A 26,520-nucleotide genomic window follows, 5' to 3' on the forward strand; every position below is an offset into this window, starting at 1 on the left:
GAGAATAATGAAAACAATATGGAATGAGAGCGTGTTTTAAGAGTCAATTCTAAAGGATTTAAAGGATTTTTGGATAATTGTGCAAGAAACCTGGCTTGGGAGATGTGTGAGAGAAGTGATCCTGACTTGGTCAAACAGGCTGTGAAAATTCCGTACAGCTTTGCTTATATTTTACAAACTTCATTCTTTAACTCTTTCAGAGTCCAGTGAGCTTTGTGTACAGAACTGGGATGTTTGAGCACGAGGGCGATCCATGTCTTGCAGTTAGGAATGTTTTGTTTGCCAGTATCTCACAAATCCTCACTCAGAGTACTTCTCTGCTTTTGTGTAGCCCTGGAATGAGATCAGATGTCAGCTCTTCTCCATCCACAACCACAGCGACAACGGGACCACCTCCCAAGCTCTGCCTGGTTTGCTCGGACGAGGCCTCCGGCTGTCATTACGGGGTGCTGACCTGTGGCAGCTGCAAAGTCTTCTTCAAAAGAGCTGTGGAAGGTAAGGCATCTTTGGATGAATTAGCTGTTTGAAAACATAAAATCCCCATACATGCCATCCACAGTCCAGACCAGTCTCTTGTGTGGTATGGGAATCCATGGGATTGAATCATATAATGGCTTAGGTTGGCAGGGACCTCAAAGATCTCTAGATACCCTTAAGAAAAGTCCCTCTCCAGCCTTCCTTCAGTTATTAAAAGGCAGCTCTAAGATCCCCCCTGGATCCTTCCTGGATCTAAGATCCCCTTAGTCTCCTCTCCAGGCTGGACACCCCCAGCCGATCCTCATAGCAGAGGTGCTCCAGCCCTTGGATCATCTTTGTGGCTCTCCTCAGGACTTGCTCCAACAGCTCTGTGTCCTTCTTATGATGGGGACACCATTTGCTAGAATCCTACTGTAAAATCCCATCCCTTCTATCACTGATGTTTTCCTGGTGGGTACCACTGGTAATGAATTGATAATGAAGGGCATTGAAGTGCCTTTGCTGAGGTTTGTATTGTGATAGCAACAGGCCATTTGGGTCGTGTTCCAAGCCAGGTTGGATGGGGCCTTGAGCAAGCTGGTCTGGTCAGGTTTTAGATGATGCACAGCCTGGCTGTAAGTAAATGTACATCAAAAACCTCTTTTGTCACCCTTAAAGCATAAATAATCAGGGTGGACCAGGGTGATTAATTTTTTATTTGGTATTCTAGGATTATGGGAGGTTTATATTAAGTTTTTATTTAAGTATAAAGGTCCTGGCTTTTGTCATGCTCTTTTTCTAGTGCTTCGTTATTGGGGGAAGCAAGGATGGGACTTTACACAAGGCCTTGTAATGCTAGGACAAGGGGGAATGGGTTGAATCTGTAAGAGAGGAGATGTAGACCGGAGATTAGGAAGAAATTCTTGACAGTGAGGGTGGTGAGAGACTGGAACAGCTTATCCAGGGAGGTTGTGGATGTCCCCTCCCTGGAGGTGTTCAAGGCCCAGCTGGATGAGGCCTCGAGCAACCTGGTCTAGCAGGAGGTGTCCCTGCCTGCCTATGGCAGGGAGTTGGAACTGGATGATTTTTAAGGTCCCTCCCAACCCAAACCATTCCATGATTCTATGATAATGATGCATTATCTGCAGCATCCATTCCATTTGCATTTAGCAAATGCTCCCATTTTCTCCCAGTGCAGAAGGATCTATTGTTGTCTTGGCTTTTTTTTCCTCTCTTTTTTCTCTGACTGTTGTTTTTGGGTTTTTGTCCTGTTTATATCCAGACACTTGTTTGTGTGCATTAGATTTGTAGATTTTGTGATCTGTAAGATTTTATTTTATCTGGTTTGTGTATAAACCTCTACAGAATATCTGGTGTGTGTCAGGGTAGGGGAGTTGGGCAGGTTTTCCTTGAAACAATATTGGTTGAATTCTATCTCCACTGCACTTTGCAGGGTAATTAGGTCACAGGAACATGTGTGTGGGTTTGGGTTGTGAAGATCATGAAAGAGTTTGGCTGTTCAGCCTGGAGAAGAGAAGGCTACAGGGAGGCCTTAGAGCTGTATTACAGTGTCTGAAGGGGATCTACAGGAAGACTGAGGGGGGACTGGTTAGAAGTGCTTGTAGTGGTAGGATGAGCGGCAGTGGTTTTAAGCTGGAGCTGGGCAGATTTAGGTTAGACATCAGGAAGAGGTGCTTTACAATGAGGGTGTTGAAATAAAAGAACAGGTTGCCCAGAGATGTGGTTAAGGCCCCATCCCTGGAGACATTGAAGATCAGACTTGCTGTGGCCCTGGGCAGCCTGCTCTAGTTGGAGGTGTCCCTGCTGAGTGCAGGGGGGTTGGACAAGATGACCTTTGAGGGTCCCTTCCACCCTGATGCAGTCTGTGAATCTGTGAAATTTCTCTCTGATCACAGGAAGAAAATAATTTTGGAAAATATAGACAATGGAAACCTATACCTGAAGATGTTCAATAAGTAATCTGTGCTCTTGGGGCTGCGTAAGCAGCCATTTAATAATGAACTGGGTTGCAGATCTGTGTCTGACTCTTCAGTATCAGAGATGCAGAAAAGTTGAGAGCACATCCTCTGCGTGTGTGGAAGGGCGGTGATTCCTCTGTTCTGGAATTGTGGCCTTTTAGTTGCAGCCTTACAGGGTTTGAGGAGGGCTCTGGAGAGCAGGTCTGGTGAGGAGAGTTTGAGGGAGCTGGGGTTGTTTAGCCTGGAGAAGAGGAGGTTGAGGGGAGACCTCATTTGTCTCTACAGCTACGTAAGGAAGGTTGGAGTGAGGTGGGGCTTGGTCTCTTTTCGCTGGTATTAGATTATGGAACTAGAGGAAATGGCCTGCAATTGTGCCCGGGAAGGTTTAGGTTGGGCATGAGGAACAATTTCTTTGCTGCAAGAGTGGTCAGGCTTTGGAACAGGCTGCCTAGGGTTGTGGTGGAGTCTCCGTCCCTGGAGATGTTCAAGAAACATGTGGAGATGGCACTTGGGGACATGGTTTAATGGCCATGGTGGTGTTGTGTCAATGGTTGGACTTGATCTTAGAGGGCTCTTCCAACCTTAATGCTGCTGCAATTCTGTGATTCTTCATGAAGCTTTGCTGGGTATTTAGAAGTGAATCAAACCATCCTTATTTGCTAACATTTTTGCACTGTGGGGTTCACTGGAGAAGAAGGAAGAAGGTGGTTGTGACCAAGTCGAGCCACCATTCCCTCTGACAGCACTTCCTCCCAGTTCCCAGCTCACTGGATGCAGTTGGGAGCACTGCGGAACTGCAGAGCCTCTTGGAGGGGTTGGAAAAGTCAAGTTCACATTTCAGTCTCTGCTAGTCACAGGGGAAGGATGTCACTTGCGTGGGAAGCTGAAGCTGTTTCTGAAGGATGTGGAGAGCCAGTATGAGCTCCAGTGAGAAGTACTGAGGTGCTTGGGCTCTCTGTGACTTCCAACTGGTCTTGACTGGAGTTGTGCTTCTGTTTAGAGCCAGGCTCTTCATGTGAAGCAAATAATCATAGGATAGACTCATAGAATGGTTGGGGTTGGAAGGAATCTAGTTCCAAGCCCTCTGCCATGGGCAGGGACACCTTCACTAAATTTGGTTGCTCAAGACCTCATCCAACCTGGCCCTCTAAGGAGGGGTCATCCACAACCTCCCTGAGCAACCTATTTCAGTGTCTCACCACCCTCACTCTAAAGAATTTCTTCCTAATCTCCAGTCTAAATGTCCTCTCTTCCAGCTTGAAGCAATTGTCCCTTGTCCTGTCACCACAGGCCCTTGTCAAAAGTCCCTCCCCAGCTTTCTTTGGGCCCTCTTCAGGTACTGGAAGGCTGCTCTAAGATCTCCCTGGAGTGTTATCTTCTCCAGGCTAAACAGCCCCAAATGTCTCAGCGGGTCCCCATAAGGGAGGTTCTCCAGCCCTCTGATCATCTTCCTGGCCTTCTCTGGACCTTCTTCAGCAGTACAATGTCATTCTTGTTCTGTGGGCACCAGAACTGGACACAGTGCTCCAGGTAGGGTCTCACCAGAGCAGACTAGAGGGGTAGAATCACCTCCCTCATCCTGCTGGTCACACTGCTTTTGATGCAGCCCAGGACACAGGATCTACATTTTTGATTACAATCAGGTCAGTGGCTCTCTCTCAGAAGCAGCATTATGTGCCAGCTGGATGTATCTGATAGCAATGGGTTTGCCCATCCTCAAGCTGCACCAAATCACAAAAATACTGATCCAAGAAGAAATCAACCCTTCAGGTTCCTTCAGATCAGTGATGCTACTTGCCACATCATACATCAGCTGTATTAGTGTTAAAAACATAAGCAGGCTTGAAGGTGAAAAACTGCAATAAATTCCTCAAAGCTTTAATTTTTATTGTCCCACACATTAGCCCAACCTTAATCCTTCCAATTCGACATGGTGGAGGTTTTCAGGAGCTCTTCCAGGATCTCCTAGTTCTAGTATTTACTTTAAGGAACAAATAATTCCCTTTTGTCTCTTCCAGCCTTGTTTCTTATTAAGAACATATGTCAAGAGAATTTGTTTCTGCAATATCCTTTCCACTAGTAGCTGCCAGGCACCTGTCAGTGTACAGATCAAGCTGACTTTGCACGTTGGTTACCCAGCCTGCAGCCTGCAACCCTTTTTTGTACCTTCCCACACATGTGCTGTGCTGGAAATAAGCACAGAAACTGAAAGTAGCAGGATCTAGAAAATGAATATAGAATGTATGTCCTTCAGTAAAGAGTGAAACTCCAGAGGAGAAGAGGAAGGATGAAGGTGGGACAACAACACACACTTATATGTGATTCTTCATGCAAATGGGACCTTCTTCAGGAACCCAGAGTGCCCAAAACCATCTTGTTCCAGTTGTTATTTTTGTGGTGCTTCAAAGCCCTCACGATTCAGTCTCTCCCATCCCAGAACCAACCCAGTTCACCTCCCAGCATATTACCCCCCACCCTGCTGCCAACCCAGATCTTTACCACTCCTCCCCACCTCCGCTTCCTCACCTTGCTTCTGATCCTCACACCTCCCCTCCACACATAGCCCCAACACCTCTGCCTCCTGCTCTGCTCCAGATTGTCTTTGCCCTTCAGCATTTTTAATTTTGTTTCCCCAAATCCTTTGTCTTCAGTTTCTAACCTTTTTACACACTGGTGTCCTCAAGTGGACCGAGACTCCTTCAGCCTCACAGTGTTTCAGAGCCTCAGGCACCAACTTGTGCTATGGGCACTGCAAAACTGAGAGCATCCAACCTCTCTTAGGAGGAATCTCCTGCCATAAATCTTCTTGGAAACAGCTCTGTTTACTCACTACCAGATTCACCAGTGCATTATTGACGAAGGATCGTTGGGTTTTGAGAGGCAAAGATAACTGAAGTCCTTCCTTGCACAGCTGGCACATCCTCTGGGCAGCTGTGAACTTGAATCATAGAATGGTAGGGGTTGGAAGGGACCTCCAGAGATCATGAAATCAAACCCTGCTGCCAGAGCAGGATCACCTAGGGTAGGCCACACAGGAACACATCTAGATGGGTCTGGAGAACAGGTCTGATGAGGAGCAGCTAAGGGAACTGGGGTTGTTTAATCAGGAGAAGAGGAGGTTGAGGGGAGGCCTCAGTGTTCTCTACAACTCCCTGAAAGGTCCAAGTGAGGTGGGGGTTGGTTTCTTCTCCCTAGTATCAGGTAATAGAAGGAAAGGAAATGGTCTGAAATTGTGCCAGGGGAGGTTTAGGTTGGACATGAGGAACAATTTCTTTGCTGCAGGAGTGGTCAGACATTGGAACAGGCTGCCCAGGGAGGTGGTGGAGTCACCATGCCTGGAGGTGTTGAAGCAATGTGTGGCTGTGGTACTTGGGGACATGGTTTAGTGGCCATGGTGGTGTTGGGTTGATGGCTGGACTGGATAATCTTAGAAGGCTTTTCCAACACAAATAATTCTCTGATTCTCTGGATACTGATCTTGTTTTCACAAGAAATTAAGTACGGTTAGTGAAGATGTTGTTTAGTCCCCAGGGCCTTAACACTACTGAAGGAATGAGTTCACCTGCTGCTCTGGTGGTGGAGCTCACAGGTGTTTTGTGTCTCTGTGCCCACAGGGCAGCACAACTACCTGTGTGCCGGGAGGAACGACTGCATCATCGACAAGATCCGCAGGAAAAACTGCCCGGCCTGCCGCTACCGCAAATGTCTCCAGGCTGGCATGAACCTCGAAGGTAACTTCACATCTTCTTTATTTTCTACTCCTAGACAATAAAGGTCATGCTGCTTGTGAAGCTGAAGCAATTATTTGAGCAGCACTTCAGTATGTTGAAAGTGATGCATTTCAGGGGGGGGAAGCATTTGAATGCAAAGCAAAGGGGTTTAATGCTGATATTTCTCCTGGCCTTTCCTCTCCATGCTCAGTGGCTCTGTCCCTCGGTGTGTTCAGCACAAGTGAGTCATCCACACAGAACAGGGTTATTTTTTATTCTGTCAGCACACATATCTTGTTGCTTTCTCCCTGAATCTGAGACAGCAGAACTTCAGAAGAACTCCTGTTAGGAAGCGTTACGCCTGCTCCTCCTTACTCAGGGAGTGACCTGACACTGAAACCACTGAGCAGAGGGAAAGCCCAGAGACACAGATCTGAAACTGAAGAGGGGCTGATTCACTGAATCCTAGAGTGGTTTGGGTTGGATGGGACCTCAAAGTTCATCTACTTCCACCCTGTCTGCCACAGACAGGGACAACTTCCACTAGACCAGGTTGCTCAAGGCCTCATCCAACCTGGGCTTGAACACTTCCAGGGAGGGACATCCACAACCTCCCTTGGCAACCTGTTCCAGTGTCTCACCACGCTCATTGTCAAGAATTTCTTGCTAATCTGCAGTCTAAATCTCCCCTTTCCCAGCTCAAAGCCATTGTCTCTCATCCTGTGACTACAAGCCCTTGTAAAAAGTCCCTCCCCCGCTTTCTTCTAGGACCCTTTCAGACACTGTTGCCTTCAGACTGGAGAAAAGGAAATTATTTTTGTTCATATTGTGAATTCTTCTTAAATATCTATCAGAATCTCTAGAAAAGATAGGTTAAATAAATACATTGGGATGTACCAGTGCATATTCTCTGCTGCATCCTGGATGGCCTATGAGAAACTGAAGACAACATCAGCAAAGATTCAGCAGCAGTTGTAAAATGGCATCAAACATTTTTATTAGTGTCAGCTGTGATTTATCCTTGATATTTTCTTTTCCTTGAGCTGTAGACATGAATACCACTAATTGCTGGGGTAATTAGCATGGTCATACCTTTATAATCAAAATGATCGGGTAGGGTAAAAATGTCAGAAATGTGTTTGGCAGATACAAATAGGAGAGTTTTATTTCAGTCAGGGATAATATCCTTGAGTAAAATAGGAGTGGTGAAGAAAGCTGGGGAGAGACTTTTGACAAGGGCTTGTAATGCTGGGATGAGGGGCAATGGCTTTGAGCTGAAAGAGGGGAACCTTGCTGTGCCTGACCTTGAATATCTCCAGGGATGGGGTCTCAACTGCTTCCCTGGGCAAGCTGTGTTCACCACCCTCATGTTAAAGAATTTGTTCCTAACATCCAATCTGAATCTTCTCTAATTTCAAACCATTGCCCCTCGTCCTATCACTATAGACCTTTGCAAAGAGTTCCTCTTGCAGTCTTGTAGCCCACTTCAGGTACTGGAAAGCTGCTAGTAGGTCTCCCTTCAGCCTTCTCTTCTCCAGGCTGAACAACCCCAGCTCCCTCAGCCTATCTTTGCAGGAGAGATTCTCCAGGTTTCTGATCACTTTCATGGCCTTCTCTGGACCTCCAGGAGGTCCATGTTGTTCTTGTATTGAGGGCTTCAGATCTGAACACAGCACTCCAGATGAGGTCTCCCCAGAGCAGAGCAGGGTGCACAATCACTTCTCAGTCTTCTGGCCACACTGCTTTTGATGCAGCCCTGGATGCCATTGGCCTGCTGGGCTGCAAGTGCACATAAATAAAGCTTCTCCTTATGGATATTGCTGTAATAGTAAATATTTCCATTCCAGCATCAAGTTGTGTGAGCTCTTTTTCAAGTAGATACCAATGTGGCTATGTCAGGCTGTGGGATGTGTTCTTGGAGCTGCCTTTTGCACCAAAGAAAATGAAAATGGAATGAGGTCGGACACTCGCCGCTTTCCACAGGGAGCTTGGAGCGCTTCCAGCTATAGTTTGTTTGCCTGAAGTTTGGCACAGAGAATCCTAGAAAAGAGGGACTTTCTGGAGGATGGATATTGTTATATAAGTTGTTGGGAAGAGGAGGGGGGGACTGAGAGGGAAAAGGGAGCTAGAAACTCAGCAGTGCAAAAATGGGAGAGCTCAGGGTAGAGCAAAGCAGTGAAAAACTCTCATGGAAAAGGTGATTTATCAGATCTGAACAGATGGTGGATTGGTCTACAGAAGGACTGGTAGAAAGGAAAACTGGAAGTGCAGAAGAGACTAAGACACTGTTCCTTTTATCTTACCATAGAATCATAGAATGGTACTGCAAAAGCAGTATCACCTAGGGCAGGACACATAGGGACACATCCAGACAAGTCTTGAAAGTCTTTAGAGAAGGAAACTCCACAACTTCTCTGGGCAGCCTGCTCCAGAGTTTCAGCACCTTCACAGTAATGAAGTGTCCCTTCACGTTGAGGTGGAACCTCCTGTGTCCAAGCTTGTACCCATTGTTCCTTGTGCTATCACTGGGCACCATTGAAAAGAGCCCAGCACCTTCATCTTGGCACCCACCCCTCAGATATTTATAGACATTGATAGGATCCCCTCTCAGCCTTCTCAAGACTAAAGAGCCCCAGGTCTCTGAGTCTTTCTTCATTGGTGAGATGTTCAAGTCCCTTCATCATCCTCATAGCTCTCCATTAGACTCTCTCCAGCATATTCCTGTCTCTCTTGAACTGGGGAGCCCAAAACTGGATTACAGTATTCCAGGTGTGGTCTCAGTAGGGCAGAGTTTTGGGGTCAGAGTTCAGGAATGCCTGTTGGTTGAGAGTTAAATTTGCGTACAAATTAGACAGCCATTTCTAATTAGTCATCAGGTGGCTCCTCAGTGCATAAACAATGGTTAGAAGTAGCCACTTCATGACTAGCAGGAGATCAAACCACCCTTGCACCTCACCCTGAAGGCTCCTTTCACCTGACCTTACTTGCTGGGAGACTTCTTCCATGCTGTCATGACACCCCACCTGCAGTACTGTGTCCAGTTCTGGTGCAACAGGCTGAACAGCCCCAGCCCTCCCAGCCTGGCCCCATACAGGAGGTGCTCGATCCCCCTGGCCATCTTTGTGGCCTCCTCTGGACCCTCTCCAACAGGTCCATGTCCTTCTTATGCTGGGAATCCCATAGCTGGACAAAGCACTCCAGGTGAGGTCTCACCAGAGCAGAGCAGCAGAATCAGCTCTCTCTGTCTCTTGGCCACGCTGCTTTTGATGCAGCCCAGGATGCCATTGGCCTTCTGGGCTGCAAGTGCCCGCTGCTGGATCATGTCCAGCTTCTCATCCACCAGCACTGCCGAGTCCACAGCGCTGCTTTCTATCACCTCCTAGTGATAATGAGGACTGTTCAGACCCAGGTGTGGGACCCTGCACTTGATCTTTCTTGTTGAACCTCATAAGGCACACCTGGGCCCACCTCTCTAACTTGTCCAGGTCCTTCTGGATGCATTCCTGTCCCTCTAGCATATCAACAGCACCACTCATCTTGGTGTCATCTGCAAACCTGATGATGGTGCACTTGGTCCTGCTGCCTACAGCATTGACACCAATATTAAACAGTGGTGGTCCCAGTATGGACCCCTGAGGGACACCACTTCTCACCAATCTCCATCTGGACTTCAAGCCATGAAGATTGTCTGGTACATTCATACCTCTAGCTATTCTTATTACCCTGTTCTGCCACTTCTGTGTCTCTATTGCAGGTTTTTATGGACACAGGAGAATGGAGAGACATAAAAGTGTGAAGCTGCAGGTAGCAGAGACTTGTTCAGTAGAATGAGGATGTTTCGTGCCTTTATTTCTTTGAGTTCTCATTTCCACTCCCATCGTTAATTGACCCCCAGCATTCCTTGGCACTCTTTCTCCTTCTTATGTCTTTGAACAAAAGATTTATTGTTGAGTTTTTAAGCTTGTAAAAAATCATCTCTAATTTTTTTCAGCCTTTCATGCTGCATTTTATAGTTAAACTCTTGGCAGTTTATGGGGTTTTTTTCTGCTGTTCTTCATGTATGAACTCATTGCAGTTTTTTCAAGGCTCTCTTCCTCTTTCTGTGTGCCCTGTGCTAGATCTGCAATGGGTTCTGGCATTGCTAATCTCATTTTAGAGGTGAGGTGCATATTCTCCATGTCTGTCTGGCATTTAGTCTCCAGCACACTGGTAGGAATGTTTCACCACCTCCCAGGTTGGTGAAGCGTGGAGGGTGAGGGGAGATCTTCTGGTTCTCTGCAACTCCCTCCTTTTCTCCAGGCTGAACAACGCAAGGTCCCTCAGCTACTCCTCGCCAGACCTCTTCTCCAGACCCTTCACCAGCTTTGTTGCTCTTCTCTGGACATGCTCCAGTAGCTCAATGTCCTTCTTGCAGTGAGGGGCCAAAGCCAGTATTCAAGGTGTGGCCTCACCAGTGCTAAGTAAAATTAGAAACATGCTTTCAGAAGGTAACTTTGAGAAACAGAAGGGAAAATTAGTTTTACAAATAGATTTTGTCTGATGTTAACAAATAGAAGAGAATTTGTTTGGTGTCTGAGAACCTATTTGGTCTATGATGTGTGAAATCCTAGGGCAACAAAGCTGTTGGAGGGTATGGAGAACAGGTCTGATAAGGAGCAGCTGAGGGAACAGGGGTTGTCTAGACTGGAGAAGAGGAGGCTGAGGGGAGACCTTGTGGCTCTCTACAGCTCCCTGGAAGGAGGTTACAGTGAGGTGGTTGGATGGTCTCTTCTCACTAGTATCTGGTGATAGAACAAGAAGAAATGGCCTGAAATTGTGCCAGGGGAAGTCTAAGTTGGACATGAGGAACAATTCCTTTGCTGCAGGAGTGGTCAGGCATTGGAACAGGCTGGCTGGGGAAGTGGTGGAGTCACCGTCCCTGGGAGTGTTCAAGAAATGTGGGGACATGGTTTAATGGCCATGGTGGTGTTAGGTTGATGGTTGGAGTCAATGATCTTAGAGATCTTCTCCAACCCAAACAATTCTCTCAAGTGCCTGCTGAGGTGCACAGGCTGCCAGCCCCACGGGCAGGAAACGTGTGGTGCAAAAGAACCTGCACAGCATTGCTGGCTGCCAGACTTCAGGGACTTGGGGGCTTCTCTCTTTGTTTCTTTTTAACAGAAAAGGCTTTTTTTGCCATGCTGAGTTAATCTGTCTGGATTATCTTCTGTATTTTGCCCTAAGGAGCTGTCTTAAAATTGGTGGTATTTTATATCTGAGAAGAAATGGTAAAGAAATCCATTATCTCAACCTTTCTTTTGTTGTTGTTGGTGAGTTATGACTGTAGATCTGAGTCAGGTCTGGTAGCACAGCCTCATAAAAATTCTTGCATAATCCATTTTTTATCAGATAGCTTTCTTTTGTTTCTCATTTTACTAGACATTCTGGGCTGGAAATGCTCCATACCAGGTGTCTGCTTCAAGCTGAAGACATCTGCATGGGAATTGAAGTCGGATTAGGTCTTCTGCTTTGGAGGATGGTGGAGGAAAAAGAAAAAAAAAAAGCCAGAATGTTGAAAAGATTTGAGAGCAACCATTTGAAGAAGAACTTTTTTATCTTGAGGGTTATGAAACACTGGAACAGGCACTTAGAGGTGGTAGATGCCCCATCTGTGGCAACATTCAACATGTTGGATGGGGATCTGAGCAATCTGATGTAGTTGTGGATGTCCTTGCTGACTGCAGTGAGGTTGGACTGGATGACCTCTAAAGGTCCTTTCCAACCCAAATTATTCTATGGTTCTATGATTTCAAAATTCAGATGAGAATAACAAGAAGCTCTTTGGAAGCTGCAGATGACATTTGCTATTCTCACATGACAGTCCTGGCAAACATGGCCAGTGTCTAAACCGTTGGGAAACTGCATTTTATACAAAGCCCAGGGAGGATTTTGTCTCTTTAGCACTTTCGGAAGGCTCTGTCATCACCAGAGGGACAAATAGGGTCAGGATGAGGGATTTTATGAGTTGTCAAGCTGCAGAGTTGGTTCATTTCTGATGATTCTGTTAGACAATGAGTTATCCATGTTCCAGCAATGTACCCTTCTGGCCAAGAAGGCCAATGGTCTCCTGTGGTACATTAAGAAGAGTGCGGCCAGCAGGTCAAAGGAGGTACTCCTGCCCTAGTGAGGTCACATCTGGAGTCCTGGGTCCAGTTCTGGGCTCCCCAGTTCAAGAGAGACAGGGAGAGTGTCCAATGCATGCTACAAAGTTGATGAGGGGAGTGGGACATCTGTCTGATGAGGAGAGGCTGAGAGACCTGGGGCTGTTTAGCCTGGAGAAGAGAAGGGTTGAGAGGAGATCTTATTAAAGTTTGTAAGTATTTGAAGGGTGGGTGTCAATAAGGGGCCAGGCTCTTTCAGGGGTGTCCTGTGGTAGGACAAGGGGCAATGGGCACAAATTGGAACCCAGGAAGTTCCATGTCAACATGAGGAGAAACTTCTTTGGTGTGAAGGTGCTGGAGCCCTGGAGCAGGCTGCCCAGAGAGGTTGTGGAGTCTCCTTCTCTGGAGACTTTCAAAACCCACCTGGATGTGTTCCTGTGTGACCTGCCCTGGGTGATCCTGTTCTGGCAGGGGGGGTCCCTTCCAACCCCTACCATTCTGTGATTTTATGATTACAGATTCTGAATGGGCCAGTAGAACCTCTCAGTGTGAACCACCACATTACAGGATGCTTTGATGTACTACTGATTTATCTCAGAAGTTCCAGCAGAGAAATCAGTTAATTAAACGAGACCCAGGCAAGGAGCTGAGTTTGGTTTTGGTTAGGGTTAAACAGTGCTGGACTGCATCCAGCAGAGCCCAGAGCCAAGGCCCAGCCTCCACTATTGACAAGATGCTAATAAAAGGCTTGTTCCAACTTTTGGTAGTTTACAGTTAACATCTCCCTGTGATGTTTTATTTATTTGGCCAAGGTTTTTATGGTTTAATTGCGCAGCAGTGATTTATATGCAAGAGAGCTGGCAGGGGAAAAATCTCCTCCTGCCCAGCCTCTCCCAAAAAATGTTTTCCCTGGCTTGAGAGATCATGTAACTTCTTACCCATTAAAGAGAATTTCGGTTGTTTTTTCTCCCGTTCTTCTGCATGGTTTCTATACCTAATGTAGTATTAGGCTAAGAGAGTTGAAATTGCTCAGCCTGGAGAAGAGAGGCTTCAGGCAGATCTTCTGGTGGCCTTTCAGGACTTAAAGCGGGCAGTCAGTAAGCTGGGGACAGACTTTTGAGCAGGGCATGTTGTGGCAGGACAAGGAATGATGGTTTGAACTAAAACAGAGAGATTCAGACTGGAGAGAAGGAAGAAATGTTTGGCACTGAGGTGGTGAGAGCCTGGCCAAGGTTGCCCAGTGAGGCAGGAGATGCCTCATCCCTGGAACCGTTGCAGGTGAGGTTGTCTGGGGATGAGAGCAATCTGCTCTAGTTGCAGATATCCCTGGTGACTGCAGGGGGGTCGGACTGGATGACCTTGAAAGGTCCCTTCCCACCCAAACCAGTCTGTGACTCTGATTTTAAGGAACTTAAAAAGTGTGCCATCATAGCGTGATAGTGGTTGGAAGGGACCTCTGGGGATCACTGATTCCAACTTCTCTGATAACACTGGGACATCTAGATCAGGTTGCATGGAAGGAGACTCAGTGTGGCCCTGGGCAGCCTGATCTAGTTGGAGGTGTCCCTTCTGAGTGCAGAGAAGTTGGACAAGATGACCTTTGAGGGTCCCTTCCAATTGATTGCAGTCTGTTAATCTGTAAAGTGAAATTATTTACAGATTCAAGAAAAAAATCTGTGAAGTTTCTACTGCCTGATCCCCAGCTGCTGGAAATCCAGCGCTGGGTTTCCTCTGCTGGGTTTCTCTTGCCATGTGGTCACATTCCATTATCTCACCTGTGCCTTTACCCAAACTTTCCTAGCTCGAAAAACAAAGAAGAAGATCAAAGGCATCCAGCAGGCGAGCGCCACAGGGACACGGGATGGTTCTGAAAGCCCTGGCAACAAGAGCATCGTTCCTGCCACCCTGCCCCAGCTGACCCCCACGCTGGTCTCACTGCTGGAGGTGATCGAGCCTGAGGTGCTGTACTCAGGCTATGACAGCTCCCTGCCTGACTCCAGCTGGCGCATCCTCTCCACCCTCAACATGCTGGGGGGACGGCAAGTGGTGGCTGCAGTCAAGTGGGCGAAGGCAATACCAGGTAAGGCACAAATGCTTTTATCACCAACTGCAGCCTTTTCAACTCAAAATGGTATTTCACACGCTGCTCTGGCAGGGGCAGTGGACTAGGTGATCTACAGAGGTCCCTCCCAACCCCTATCATTCTGGGATTCTGGGATTCAAAGTGTCATAGAACCGTGGTTGGAAAACTCCTCTAAGATCATCAAGTCCAACTGTCAACACAATACCACCATGACCGTTAAACCCTGTCCCCATGTTCCATGCCCACAGGTTTCTTGAACACCTCCAGGGATGGTGACTCCACCACCTCCCAGGACAGCCTGTTCTGATGCCTGACCCTCCTGCAGCAAAGAAATTGTTCCTCATGTCCAACCTAAACCTCCCCTGGCACATTTTCAGGCCATTTCCTCTCCTATCACCTGATACTAGGGAGAAGAGACCAACCCCCACCTCACTGCAACTTCCTTCCAGGGAGTTGTAGAGAGCAATGAGTTCTCCTCTCAACCTCCTTTTCTCCTGACTAAACAGCCTGAATTCTCTCAGCTGCTTCTCACCAGACCTGTTCTTCATACCTTTCACAGATGAAGGTTTGGTAGTATCTGGGCTTATTCACGTCTCAGATAAATCTGGAGTGCAAAAGTGAGGAAAAAATGCACATGCAAAAATTCCTCTACCACAATTACAAATTAGGTCATTTTGCTTCAACTCTTTGGAGCAGGCTGCCCAGGAAGGTTGTGGAGTCCCCATCCATGGAGGTATTTAAAAATTGCTTGGGTGTGGTGCTGAAGGACATGGTTCAGTGGTGGTGGCTTAGCAGTAGTGGTGGGATTGTGAGCTCTAGGTGAGCAGTTGGACTTGATGATCTCAAAGGTCTCTTCTGACTTCAGCAGTTCTGTGTTTCTGTGATCATCATTTTCAGTGGTAACCAGTGACAGGACAAGGAGCAACAGGCACAAACTGGAACCCAGGACGTTCCATCTGAACAGGAGAAGAAACTTCTTTGGTGTGAGGGTGCTGGAGCCCTGGACCAGGCTGATCAGAGAGGTTGTAGAGTCTCCTTCTCTGGAAAGATTCCAAACCCACCTGGACATTGTGGTCCTATGTATCCTGCCCTAGGTGATCCTGCTTTAGCAAGGAGGGTGGACTGGGTGATTTCCAGAGGTCCTTTCCAAACCCAACAGTGGTGGGATTCTGGAAACACTGACTGTTAACATTTATAATAAAATACAGATTTTTTTTTAAAACTAATCAAAAGAACTATTTTTATTTGCGCTGGTCCCACCTCTTAGATAATTGTTTCTAGAATATTTTTAGCAATGAGGTTCTGTTGACTTTTGGGCTGCTGCTGCTGCTTGTCTGGGTCTGCATTCATGGATGATTCTTTCTATACTACCCCTCACCATATCTGTAGTTTTTTGTTTGTCTGGGGTTAGAATCAGAGAAGCTCAGATTGGAAGGGACCTCGAGGATCATCTGGTCCAACCTTTCTTGGCAACAAGAGGCATTTGAGCGGCCAGTTCCAGGATGGAAGTCAAGATGTTCATTTTCTCTGAAGCACTGTAGTTAGACTAGATGTCATCTGGGGAATGGGGAATATTTGGTGCTATTTTAGTTTCCACCTGAAGACACAGCCAGCAGTCCACTTACAGAAGAGCTGATGTCAAACCCCAGGACTGGATGTAAATCATGGGTGAGGCCTGATATGAAAGTAAAGGTGAGGATCTGTTTGATCCTGACAGAACAAAGGATGGTGGTTTTCTCCTTTCCACCTCTAGTCAGTACTGTTGGCTACCTGTTTTCAAAAGCCACCTCCCTGTTGCTTCTGTTGGCCAAGAATAACGTCATGGAGCAGGTCTGCCAAAGGAAAAGAGTCTCAGAATGGTATTTATGAGTTGTCATCATAGCTCTTTGGAGGCAAGGGAAAGAAATTCACAGCAAGAAAAAAAGGCTGAACTCTGGGCAGGAACAACACCAGGCACCAGTACAGGTTAGGGATTCACCTGCTGGAAAGCAGCTCCATGGAGAAGGACCTTGGACTCCTGGTGGACAATGAGTTATCCATGGGACAGCAATGTGTGCTTTGTGGCCAAATAGGCCAAAGGTCCCCTGGGGTGCATTGAGGAGAATATGGTCACAGGACAAGGGAGGTTCTCCTCGCCCTCTACTCTGTGTTTGTGAAACCACATCTAGAGTACTGTGTGTCCAGTTCTGGGCACCCCAGTTCAAGAGGGACAGGGATATAGCAGAAAGTATCCAACAGAGGCTACAGGGTTGGAGAAGGGAGTGGAACATATGTCTGATGAGGAAAGGCTGAGAGATCTGGGGCTGTTTAGGCTGAGAAGAGCAGCCTAAGAGGGGATCTTATTAAAGTTTACAAATATCTGAAGGGTTGGGTGTTGAGAAGATGGTGGCAGTCTCTTTTCAGTGCTGTTCTGTGATAGGACAAGGGGCAGTGGATACAACCTGGAACCTAGGAAGTTCCATGTCAACATGAGGAGAAACTTCTTTGGTGTAAGGGTTCTGGAGCCCTGGAGCAGGCTGCCTGGAGAGGTTGTGGAGTCTTCCTTCTCTGGAGACTTGCAAGACGCGTATGGATGCGTGCCGGGGCAGGGGATGGGACTCGGTCTCTGGAGGGTTCCTTCCAACCCCCACCACTCTGTGAGTCTGTGTCCAGCAGAGAGATGAACAGAGACTTGTGTCTGTCAAGGCTTTTCTGTATTGGGGAGTTAGGCTGAAGTAGCTGAGGTCTGTGTTAGGAGAAGTTCTCATCACACACTTTCTTCTGGGACAAGTCTTCAGGAGACCATCTGCTATTCTCAAATACAGATATAGATACCACTAAAACACTTCTGACTGCTGAAGAGTTTCCCTAATTAGACAGACCCACCAGGTTAGAACATATGCTCTTAATGCCAATCTTCTCCTTAATAATGGCATTAAAAGGAATTTTTCATATCAAATTTTAATCTTTTTTGGGTTGCTGAGGTGCTTCTTTGAGTATTTAATGTCTATAAACCACAACTGGCTGTAGATGATCAGACACCAACAGCTCTGGTTGCCAAACCCTTTAGCTGAGATTTCAAAATAGCCATTTCCTGCAGGAGGCTTTGAGCAAAGATTTCAAGATTTGACCCAGTAAGTTTGAAATAACTTCACAACACTTTGCTGGTATTTTAGAAGTGGTAACTGGTGGTTCCTGCTGCCTCTCCAAAGCCAGAAGCTTTTTTGGGGAGCAGTTAGACATCCCAACAGGGAGGTCTAATAGCAGCCTTCCAGTACCTGAAGGCGGCCTACAAGAAGGCTGCACAGGGAGTGTTTGCAAAGGCCTGCAGTGATAGAACAAGAGGCAATGGTTTGAAATGAGACAAGAGTAGACTGAGATTGGATGTTAAGAACAGGTGCTTTACCATGAGGGTGCTGGAACACTGCAACAGGTTGCCCAGGGAAGCAATTGAGGCCCCATCCCTGGAGATATTCAAGGTCAGGCTCAACAAGGCTCTGAGCAACCTGATTTAGTGGAGGATGTCCCTGCTGATTTCAGGGGGGTTGGACTAGATGACTTTTGGAGGTTCCTTCCAACTCAAACCATTCTATGATGCCATTTATTAATCTCCTGAATGCTATTTGCACATCTCCAGGAGGCAGCACAGGAACAAGGCCTTTAGATGTCAGATGCTTCATAAAGTTAAACAAAATCAACTTGAATTCAGACTTTCATCACAATTAATAATAATTTAATAATGATTAAAGCCTGAATTCAAATCGATTTTGTTTAATTTCATTAGCATCTGATAATGATTAAAGCCTGAGTTCAAGCTGCACAGTGTTTGTTTGGCTGGGTGTAGGCAGGATCTAATAGGAACTGGGATTGCCAATTAAAAACTGCCTACATTTGAAGGGTGTTTAAGAGACCAATTTTCAGATTTCACCCATTTCCTCACTCTTTAATTGGCTCTGCTCATGCCACATGGCCTTGTACAATTAGAAGCAGTTAATGATGGTAACTAGTGCAACAGAAATCTTGTAAGTTCAGGGTACTAAACCATTGGCTGTCTAGTGGGAAGATAACTCAATGACTTGTTAATACAGAAAAATACGAAATTAGTATTAATATAATGTAAATACTACCAATATTCATAGTGTAGATTCTTAGAATGGTTTGGGTTCAAAGGGACCTTAAAGATCATCCACTTTCTGCCCATAGCAGAGACACCTTCCACTAGACCAAGTTGCTCAAGGCCTTATCCAGCATAGCTTGGAACACTTGCAGCATCTCTCTTGTGAGGAAAGATTGAGAGACTTGGGGCTGTTCAGTCTGGAGAAGAGCAGAGTGAGGAGGGATCTCATCAATGCTGATTAATACTGAAAGGGTGGGTGGCAGGAGGATGGGACCAGGCTTTGTTCAGTGGTGCCCAGTGACAGGACAAGGGGTAATGGGCACAAACTTGAACATCACAAGTTCCATCTGAACGTGAGGAGGAACTTCTTTAAGTTAAGGGTGCTGGAGTAGTCTGCCCAGAGAGGTGGTGGAGTCTCCTTCTCTGGATACATTCAAAACCCACCTGGATGTGTTCCTGTGACCTTCTCTAGGTGACCCTGCTTTGGCAGAGGGGTTGGACTCACTGATCTCCAGAGGTCCCTTCCAACCGCTACCATACTATAATACTGTGCTTTCTTTTTTCATCCAGCAGGAATGACACCTCCTGCTGTTCTGATTCCTGTGTTTCTTTCACCAAAAATCTGATCTAAAATCCTTGACTGAGTTAGAGGCTCATAACACGGCAGAGATGTTGTTGTTCCTTCAGGTGTGGTCGTCGCAGTTGCAGAAATGTCAATGTGATGCATTTAAAGGTGGTAATAGAGAAGTTGTGCTGCTGATAGCCATGGTCCTGTGCCAACTTTGGGGAGATTTGGGGATTTCTTTTTTTTTAACCAACCCTCTCATGCCTCCGTTCTTCCTTTCCCAGGTTTCCGAAACTTACACCTGGATGACCAAATGACCCTTCTGCAGTACTCCTGGATGTTCCTGATGGCTTTTGCTTTAGGATGGAGATCATACAAACAATCCAATGGAAACCTTCTGTGCTTTGCACCAGATCTGATTATTAATGAGTAAGTTAAGACCTGAGTCACTTCCCAGGTTCCTCAGGGTGAGATGAGACTCCACAGAGCACTTCTGGGGTTTGCACTTGAGGGGTGAATCACTGGGTTGCAAACTCCTGCAGAGATCACAGCTCAGGCTGGCATTTGCAACTTGGGTTTGGGGATTTTTTTGTTGTTGGCTTTTTTTTTTCCTTTCGGCAGATTGCTTCATGGTTTGAAATCAGTCAAATGAAAAACTGCTAGTTGAAATATTAAATGTATTTAGATCAAGAAGGGCTTGTGGGAGGTGTTTGTACTAAAATGTGCCATGTTGTGACTGTTCCTGCACCATTCATTATTTAATCTTTAAATCTTTAGATTGTTTTGGTTGGAAAACACCTTCAAAATCATCCAGTCCAACCCTTAACCCAGCACTACCAGCTCACCACTAGTCCATGTCCCTCAGCACCACATCTCCACCACTTTGAAACCCCTCCAGGAATGGGGACTCCACTGTGGCCCCAGGCAGCCTGGGCCAGGGCTTGACAGCCCTCAAGGAAAAGAAATTGTTCCTCATGTCCAACCTAAACCTTCCCTGGTGTAACTTGAGGCCATTTCCTCTCCTTCTATCACCTGATACTAGGGAGAAGAGACCAACAATCACCTCACTGCAACCTCCTTTCAGGGAGTTGCAGAGAGCAATGAGGTCTCCCCTCAGCCTCCTCTTCTCCACACTAAACAACACCAGTTCCCTCATCTGCTCCTCACCAGACCTGTTCTCCAGACCCTTCACCCTTCCCTGGACTTCCCTGGACCTGCTCCAGTACCCCAATGTCCTTCCTGGAGCGAGAGGCCCAAAAGTGACCCCAGGATTTGAGGTGATTTATTTATTCTCTTTATTTTTTTTCAAAGTAAAAATTTGTCCAGGCTTTATAAACTGTAATAATTTCTTGATCATCGTCATCATTTTTCAAAGAAAGGTGAGGAGCCCCTGCGAGGTGAGGACCTATCTGTGTACTGTTCATTACAGTTCTTCAAATATTTTCCATCCCTGGAGATATTCAAGGTCAGGCCTCTGAGCAACCTGATCTAGTGGAGGATTTCCCTGCTGACTGCAGGGGTTTTGGACTAGATGACCTTTGGAGGTCCCATTCAACCCAAACTGTCCTATGGTTCTGTGGTTCTCCATCTCTGGAGTAACATAGTCTCAGTGTAGTAGAATTGAAATAATTACTGTTGTCACTAATGAGCAGCATAACAACATCTAATTTGCTTTCAGTCAGAGGGCTCCTGCTGTTTTATCAATGGCTCAAAGCCACAGAGCTTTAGAGCTGAGGATGTGCTGCTACTCCTAAAAAATCCCTACTGGAAAGATAATTCTGTTACACCAAATATTAATTCTCAAATTCATTCTAGTCACTGCTTTGCTACAGAGGTTGTTTATCAACATGACTTTCAGTTTCAATAAAGCTGGCAGGCTGAGGGCACTGCAGTTGCTCCTCCAGTATGCTGCAGGTTCTCCATAAAACTCTCTGGTTGTAACTTTTGATGTACCATTAATCAATAAAAATGCAGCCACCTTGGAGTGAAGCTGGACAAATACAGCAACCCTGCTGACTTCTCAGTAGCTGGCTTCTCAGTAGCTTCTGAAGTGGGAAGGTTTAGGCTGGATAGTAGGAAAAAATTCTTTCCTGAAAGAAGAGTAGTCTCTGCCTCTTTGCAGCATCTCCAGGGATGGGGATTCAACCACCTCCCTGGGGAGCCTGTTCCAGTCTTTGAGAGCCCTTTCAGTGAAGAAGTTTATTCTCATGTCCAACTGAAACATCCCGTCTTCAGCTTTAGGAAGAGAAACTCTGTCTTTGAAGAGTTCTCATTGCTCTCTACAATTCCCTGAAAGGAGGTTGCAGTGAGGTGGCTGTTGGTCTAGCATCAGGTGTTAAAACAAAAGGAAATGGCCTGAAATTGTGCCAGGGGAGGTTTAGGTTGCCTGAGGAGGTGGTGGAGTTTCTCTGGAGGTGTTCAAGAAACATGTGGACGTTGTACTTGGCGACATGGTTTAATGGCCCTCGTGGTGTTTGGTTCATTGTTGGACACAGAGGGCTTTTACCACCCAAACAATTCCATGATTCTCCAAGCCTGGGTGTCTTAAATGGACATAACTGCCAAATAATTCCCTTTATGGGAAAGGTTTCCCTGCCCATGGCAGGGGGCTGTAACTGGATGATCTTTAAAGCCCTTTCCAACCCATTCTGTGATTCTCTGATAACAAAACTTCCGTCAGTTTCGTGTAATCTGCTCAAGCATCTGAGCAGCACAAGTCTTGCACACCTTTATCCTTGCACCAGCCCTGTCCACTACTATTCCTCTGCAGTTACTAATTACTTACACAGAGTAGCAAGATCTGCTAGCTCATGTTGACAGGTTTCAGGCAAGCGGGCTGCCCACAGAAAGCCTGTCTAACCCGTCAGGAGGTTTGTCAAGCTGCATCTCCAGCTAACAGATCCTTGGCACTGATAAATCTCTTCCCCTGACTGAACACAGAGCTTCTCAGAAGGCAGAGGACTTGTTTGGCCTGGTGCTCAGGTAGCTGTAGCCATGGTAGTGTTGATTGCTACCATTCATTACTACTGCTATTGATTCCATCAGCATTGATTTCCCAAGCATCATCAATACAGTCTGTGGGGGGAAAGAGAATTAAACTCTGCTCTTCTTGAGTCTTAAGCTGGCAGCCAGGTCATTTGACCAGGCTTCTCCTAAAAATTGAATATGCATGGAATATTCCATTTCTGTGTCTGTGCTCCTGTCATTGGAGCAGATGATCCTTGGGGTCCCTTCCAACCTGCCGTTCTATGATTAGTGATTCATTTATTTAGGGGGAAAAACCAAAATACAGTAAAATAATGCAATGTATTTGAATAATGTTCATCACATTGTGTATATTTTAGGTTGAGACATCAGCTAAGGATGGGAAGGGTGGATCCTAGTGTTTCTGTGAGATGGAAAAAAAAAAACCAAACATTTTTCTTAGCATTTGTTGGGTGCAAAAAGGTTCACCAAATGTATCCATAGAATTGTTCTCATTTAATCTCCTTATGCTTCATTTTCTCCTTCATTTCTGGGCAGAGATAATAGCCTTTAATGGAGCAGTGTGGGATTATTCATTAAACTCTGCATTTTACACTGCAAAACAAGAATTCCTTTTTGCTTTTCCAACAGAGTTGCGTTTGTGTCAGCTGGCAGTTTCCATCTGCGGATCTTGTATAGGGGGTATAGGTGCAGGTATAGACAGACAGAGGTACAGACTGAAACAGACAGATACAGATATAGATGTAGATAGACATCCTTCATGTCAGTCCAGGCTGGGGGATGATGAGAGAAGTGCTGCAGAAAAGGACTTGAGGAAGCTGGTGGCTGAGAAGCTGGACAGGAGCCAGCAATGGGCACTTACAGCTCAGAAAGCCAATGGCATCCTGGGCTGCATCAGAAGCAGTGTGACCAGCAAATGGAGAGAGACAATTCTGCCCCTCTGCTCTGACCTCACCTTTACTACATCCAGCTCTGGGACCCCCAGCACGAGAGGGACATAGACCTGCTGGAACTGCTATGGGGGCAGGCTGAAAGAGTTGGGGCTGTTCAGGCTGGAGAATAGAAGGCTCCAGGGAGACCTAATAGCTGTGTTTCAACATCCAAAGGGGACCTACAGGAAGGCTGGAGAGGGACTGTTTAGAAGGAACTGTGGTGATAGGATGAGGGCCAATGGTTTGAGACTGGAGCAGGGCAGATTTAGGTTGGACATCAGGAGGAAGTTCTTCACAAGGGTGGGGAAATACTGGAACAGGTTGCCCAGGGTTGTGGTTGTGTCCCCATCCCTGGAGACTCTGGAGACTTTCAAGACCCATCTAGGTGTGTTCCTGTGTGCTCTACCCTGGGTGATCTTGCTCTGTCAGGGTGGGTGGATTGGGTGACCTCTGGAGGTCCCTTCCAACTTCTATGATTCTGTGATTCCCAGAACTATTTCTGAACATTCTTTGGTAACTAATTCTGTGGAGTCAGGATCATCTGGTTTTGTTTTGGGTTTTTTTTTCCAGACCAGCAGCATCTTGCTGCTGATTTTTCCTCTTTTATAGACTTAGCAGAACTGAATGACTCACAGCAGCGTGGAAAATCATTGCAGGCTTTTGTCAGCAGCACGCATCCCACACCGCAGGCATGCCTGCATGCCCTGTACCTGACATGGGCTTTCATTGAGCTGCAGCTTGCAGCTCTGACTCTTTTCTGAGGCAGAGGAATGTTTGATACCTGTAGAACAAGGTGAATCCAATCAGATTTAGATTTACAGTCACTAAAGCAGGATTTGAAATGGGCTGCAGGAGAGCTGGAGAGGGATTTTTTGCAAAGGCTTGGAGTGACAGGATGAGGGCTGATGGCTTCAAAGTGGAAGGAGCTGCATTTAGATGAGACAGCAGGAAGAAATTCTTCCCCATGAGGGTGGTGAGGCACTGGAACAGGTTGCCCAGAGAAGCTGTGGAGGCTCCAAGACTGGCAGTATTCCAAGCTAGGCTGGATGGGGCCTTGGCCAACCTGATCTAATGGAAGCCATAGAAAGCAATGAGGTTTCCCTTCAGCCTCCACTTCTCCAGGCTGAGCAACCCCAGTTCTCTCATTACTAGGTATAATACCTCTTTTAATTACCTAATTACAGTACCTGGTTACTGTGTGGCTGCATTAACTCATGGAGCTGCTGAATGCCCTCTGTAGGGAGGAGGCCCAGTGAAACTGAACAGGGAGCGAGGAGAGAGCCCCAAATCCTCTGCTCCTTGCAGGCTCTTTGCTCTGTGACTCGACGCAGATCCTTGGCCAGCCTCCCTGCACCCAGCCCCATGGCAGCTGAGGTCATCTGATGTGCTCTGGCCAGGAGATCAGCAAGGGCAGTGTCTGGGACCTCTTCCCAGAGCCTGTGCCAGCATTCAGGGCTATCCAGTGAATCAGCTTTCCTCTGCTTCTGACACAGCCTGGATCCGCTGCCCTCAGGGTCATAGTGCAGAGCTCAGCTGTGTCCCCCTGCTCTCAAGGGAGGGAGTTCTGCCTCACTCTCCATTTTTGAGGACTGCCATTTCCATAGCCTTGGTGTTACCAAAACCCTGCCTGTCTTCATGTAGCTTCTCAGACATGCCATGGCCATCACATCTGCAGCAGATAGAACCAAATGCCAGGCTGACCCATTTCACAATGTTTGCTTTAACTTTCTGCCCAGAAGTGGCAACAGTTTTACAGGAGGAAAACTGCTGAGCCCTGGCTTGGAATGTGTTTAAATTACTCAATTTGAGATCTGTCAGATGCCCTTTGATACAGCCCAGAGAGAACACACAAAAGGGCCAAATAGTGGCTTTGTGTCGAATGCCCTGAGAGACATCCCCCACCAGCACATCCTGCACTTAACTCTGATTCCATGCAGTGGCTGAGGGACCTAGGGCTGTTTAGTCTAGAGAAAAGGAGGCTGAGGGGAGACCTCGTTGTTCTCTAGGACTCCCTGAAAGGAGGTTGGAGTGAGGTGGGGGTTGGTCTCTTCTCTCTAGTATCAGGTGATAGAAGGAGAGCAAATGGCCTGGAATTGTGCCAGGGGAGGTCTAGTTTGGACATGAGGAACAATTTCTTTGCTGCAAGAATGGTCAGGCATTGGAACAGGCTGCCCAGAGAGGTGGTGGAGTCAACTTGTGGGCATGGCACTTTGAGACATGGTTTAGTGGCCATGGTGGTGTTGGGCTGATGATTGGATCTTTGAGGCCTTTTCCAACCCAAACAATTCTATGATTCTATGATTCATGCAGCTTACCTTGAGTGCGCTTTGTGTCCTGGCTGTTTCTCCTTGATTCTTGAAGTCTAACAGAATGCCAGTGTCTGTGGACCAGCTGTAGATACATTTGTGGGTAAAGCAGTGCCTCACAAAGAGTCCTGATACACTCAGAAGGCATTGTCTAACACCATGTGTTTGGAAATGATGGAGTTTAGACTTGTGCTTGAGTTGGGGTTGTTCAGCCTGGAGAAGAGAATACTCCGGGGAGACCTTAGAGCAGCCTTCCAGTACCTGAAGGAGGCTACAGGAGAGCTGGGGGGTGGCTTTGTACAAGGGCTTGTAGTGACAGAACTAGGGCCACTGGCTTTGAGCTGGAAGAGGGGAGATTGAGACTGGAGATTAGGAACAAGTTCTTGACAGTGAGAGTGGTGAAACCCTGGAACTGGTTGCCCAGGGAGGTTGTGGATGCCCCCTCCCTGGAGGGGGGCCAGGTTGATGAGGCCCTGATCCTGGTCTAGTGGGAGGTATCCCTGCCCATGGCAGGGGGTTGGAACTAGATGGTCTTTAAGGTCCCTTCCAACCCAAACCTATCTATGGTTAGTGCAGTAATCTTAACCGTATTTCTCTACAGAGATTAAATGCTTCAGGACTTCCAGACTCCAAGAACCTGGTCACTAAGTGCCTGAACTTCTAGGTCAAGTTTGTGATGAAATGTTGTGTTGGCTCTTGATAACAGAACTTGCTGACCAGTCCTTGGTAAAAACAGTCTCTCATTATTACACTGGGGTTTCATACATCACACTCCTGAGCTGCAGTTCTGGACCAGTGCCCACAGGGATGAAGGCAGTGGGTTCACGGAGAAGACCGAACATTGTTTTGATCATGTACCAGCTTGTCATCTGTCTCTAAAACCCCTGCTTCAGTGAAGCATGGAAAAAAACCTTAGATTTGGGATTTTTAGAGAGCTGCACATTGAACTAATTTCTCTTTATTCCTCAGGCAGAGAATGAATCTACCCTGTATGTATGAACAATGCAAACACATGCTCATGGTTGCCCGAGAGCTGTCACGCCTGCAAGTCTCGTACGAAGAGTATCTCTGCATGAAGACCTTGCTTCTCCTCTCTACAAGTAGGTTAACAGCTAAATGCCTCTGTGAACCTGTGTTATCTTTATTCCCACCTCTAAGACATTTCCTCAACTCTCCTTTTATTTAGGACAGTGTCACATAAGATGCTTGTCAGTGGTGTGACCAGCAGGACCAGGGAAGCGATAGCCACAATTGATGTTCACAGACAT

The 26,520-nt window shown here is 46.7% G+C and overlaps 1 protein-coding gene across 2 annotated transcripts in view; it reads left to right on the forward strand.

Moving 5' to 3' along the window:
* Window positions 1-26,520, forward strand: part of NR3C1 (nuclear receptor subfamily 3 group C member 1) — an 85,572-nt gene that overhangs the window by 52,714 nt on the left and 6,338 nt on the right. Inside the window, exons 2-7 of one of the 2 annotated variants that reach the window (XM_054389330.1) lie at window positions 332-495; window positions 1,523-1,525; window positions 6,050-6,166; window positions 14,087-14,365; window positions 19,314-19,458; window positions 26,222-26,352. In XM_054389330.1, coding sequence (XP_054245305.1) covers window positions 332-495; window positions 1,523-1,525; window positions 6,050-6,166; window positions 14,087-14,365; window positions 19,314-19,458; window positions 26,222-26,352 — 839 coding nt within the window. The remainder of the gene's footprint in view (window positions 1-331; window positions 496-1,522; window positions 1,526-6,049; window positions 6,167-14,086; window positions 14,366-19,313; window positions 19,459-26,221; window positions 26,353-26,520) is intronic. The other variant, XM_054389329.1, reaches the window with a different exon arrangement.

This window comes from Indicator indicator, chromosome 18 (assembly GCF_027791375.1).
Source record: "Indicator indicator isolate 239-I01 chromosome 18, UM_Iind_1.1, whole genome shotgun sequence".
NCBI classification, from domain to species: Eukaryota; Metazoa; Chordata; class Aves; order Piciformes; family Indicatoridae; genus Indicator; species Indicator indicator.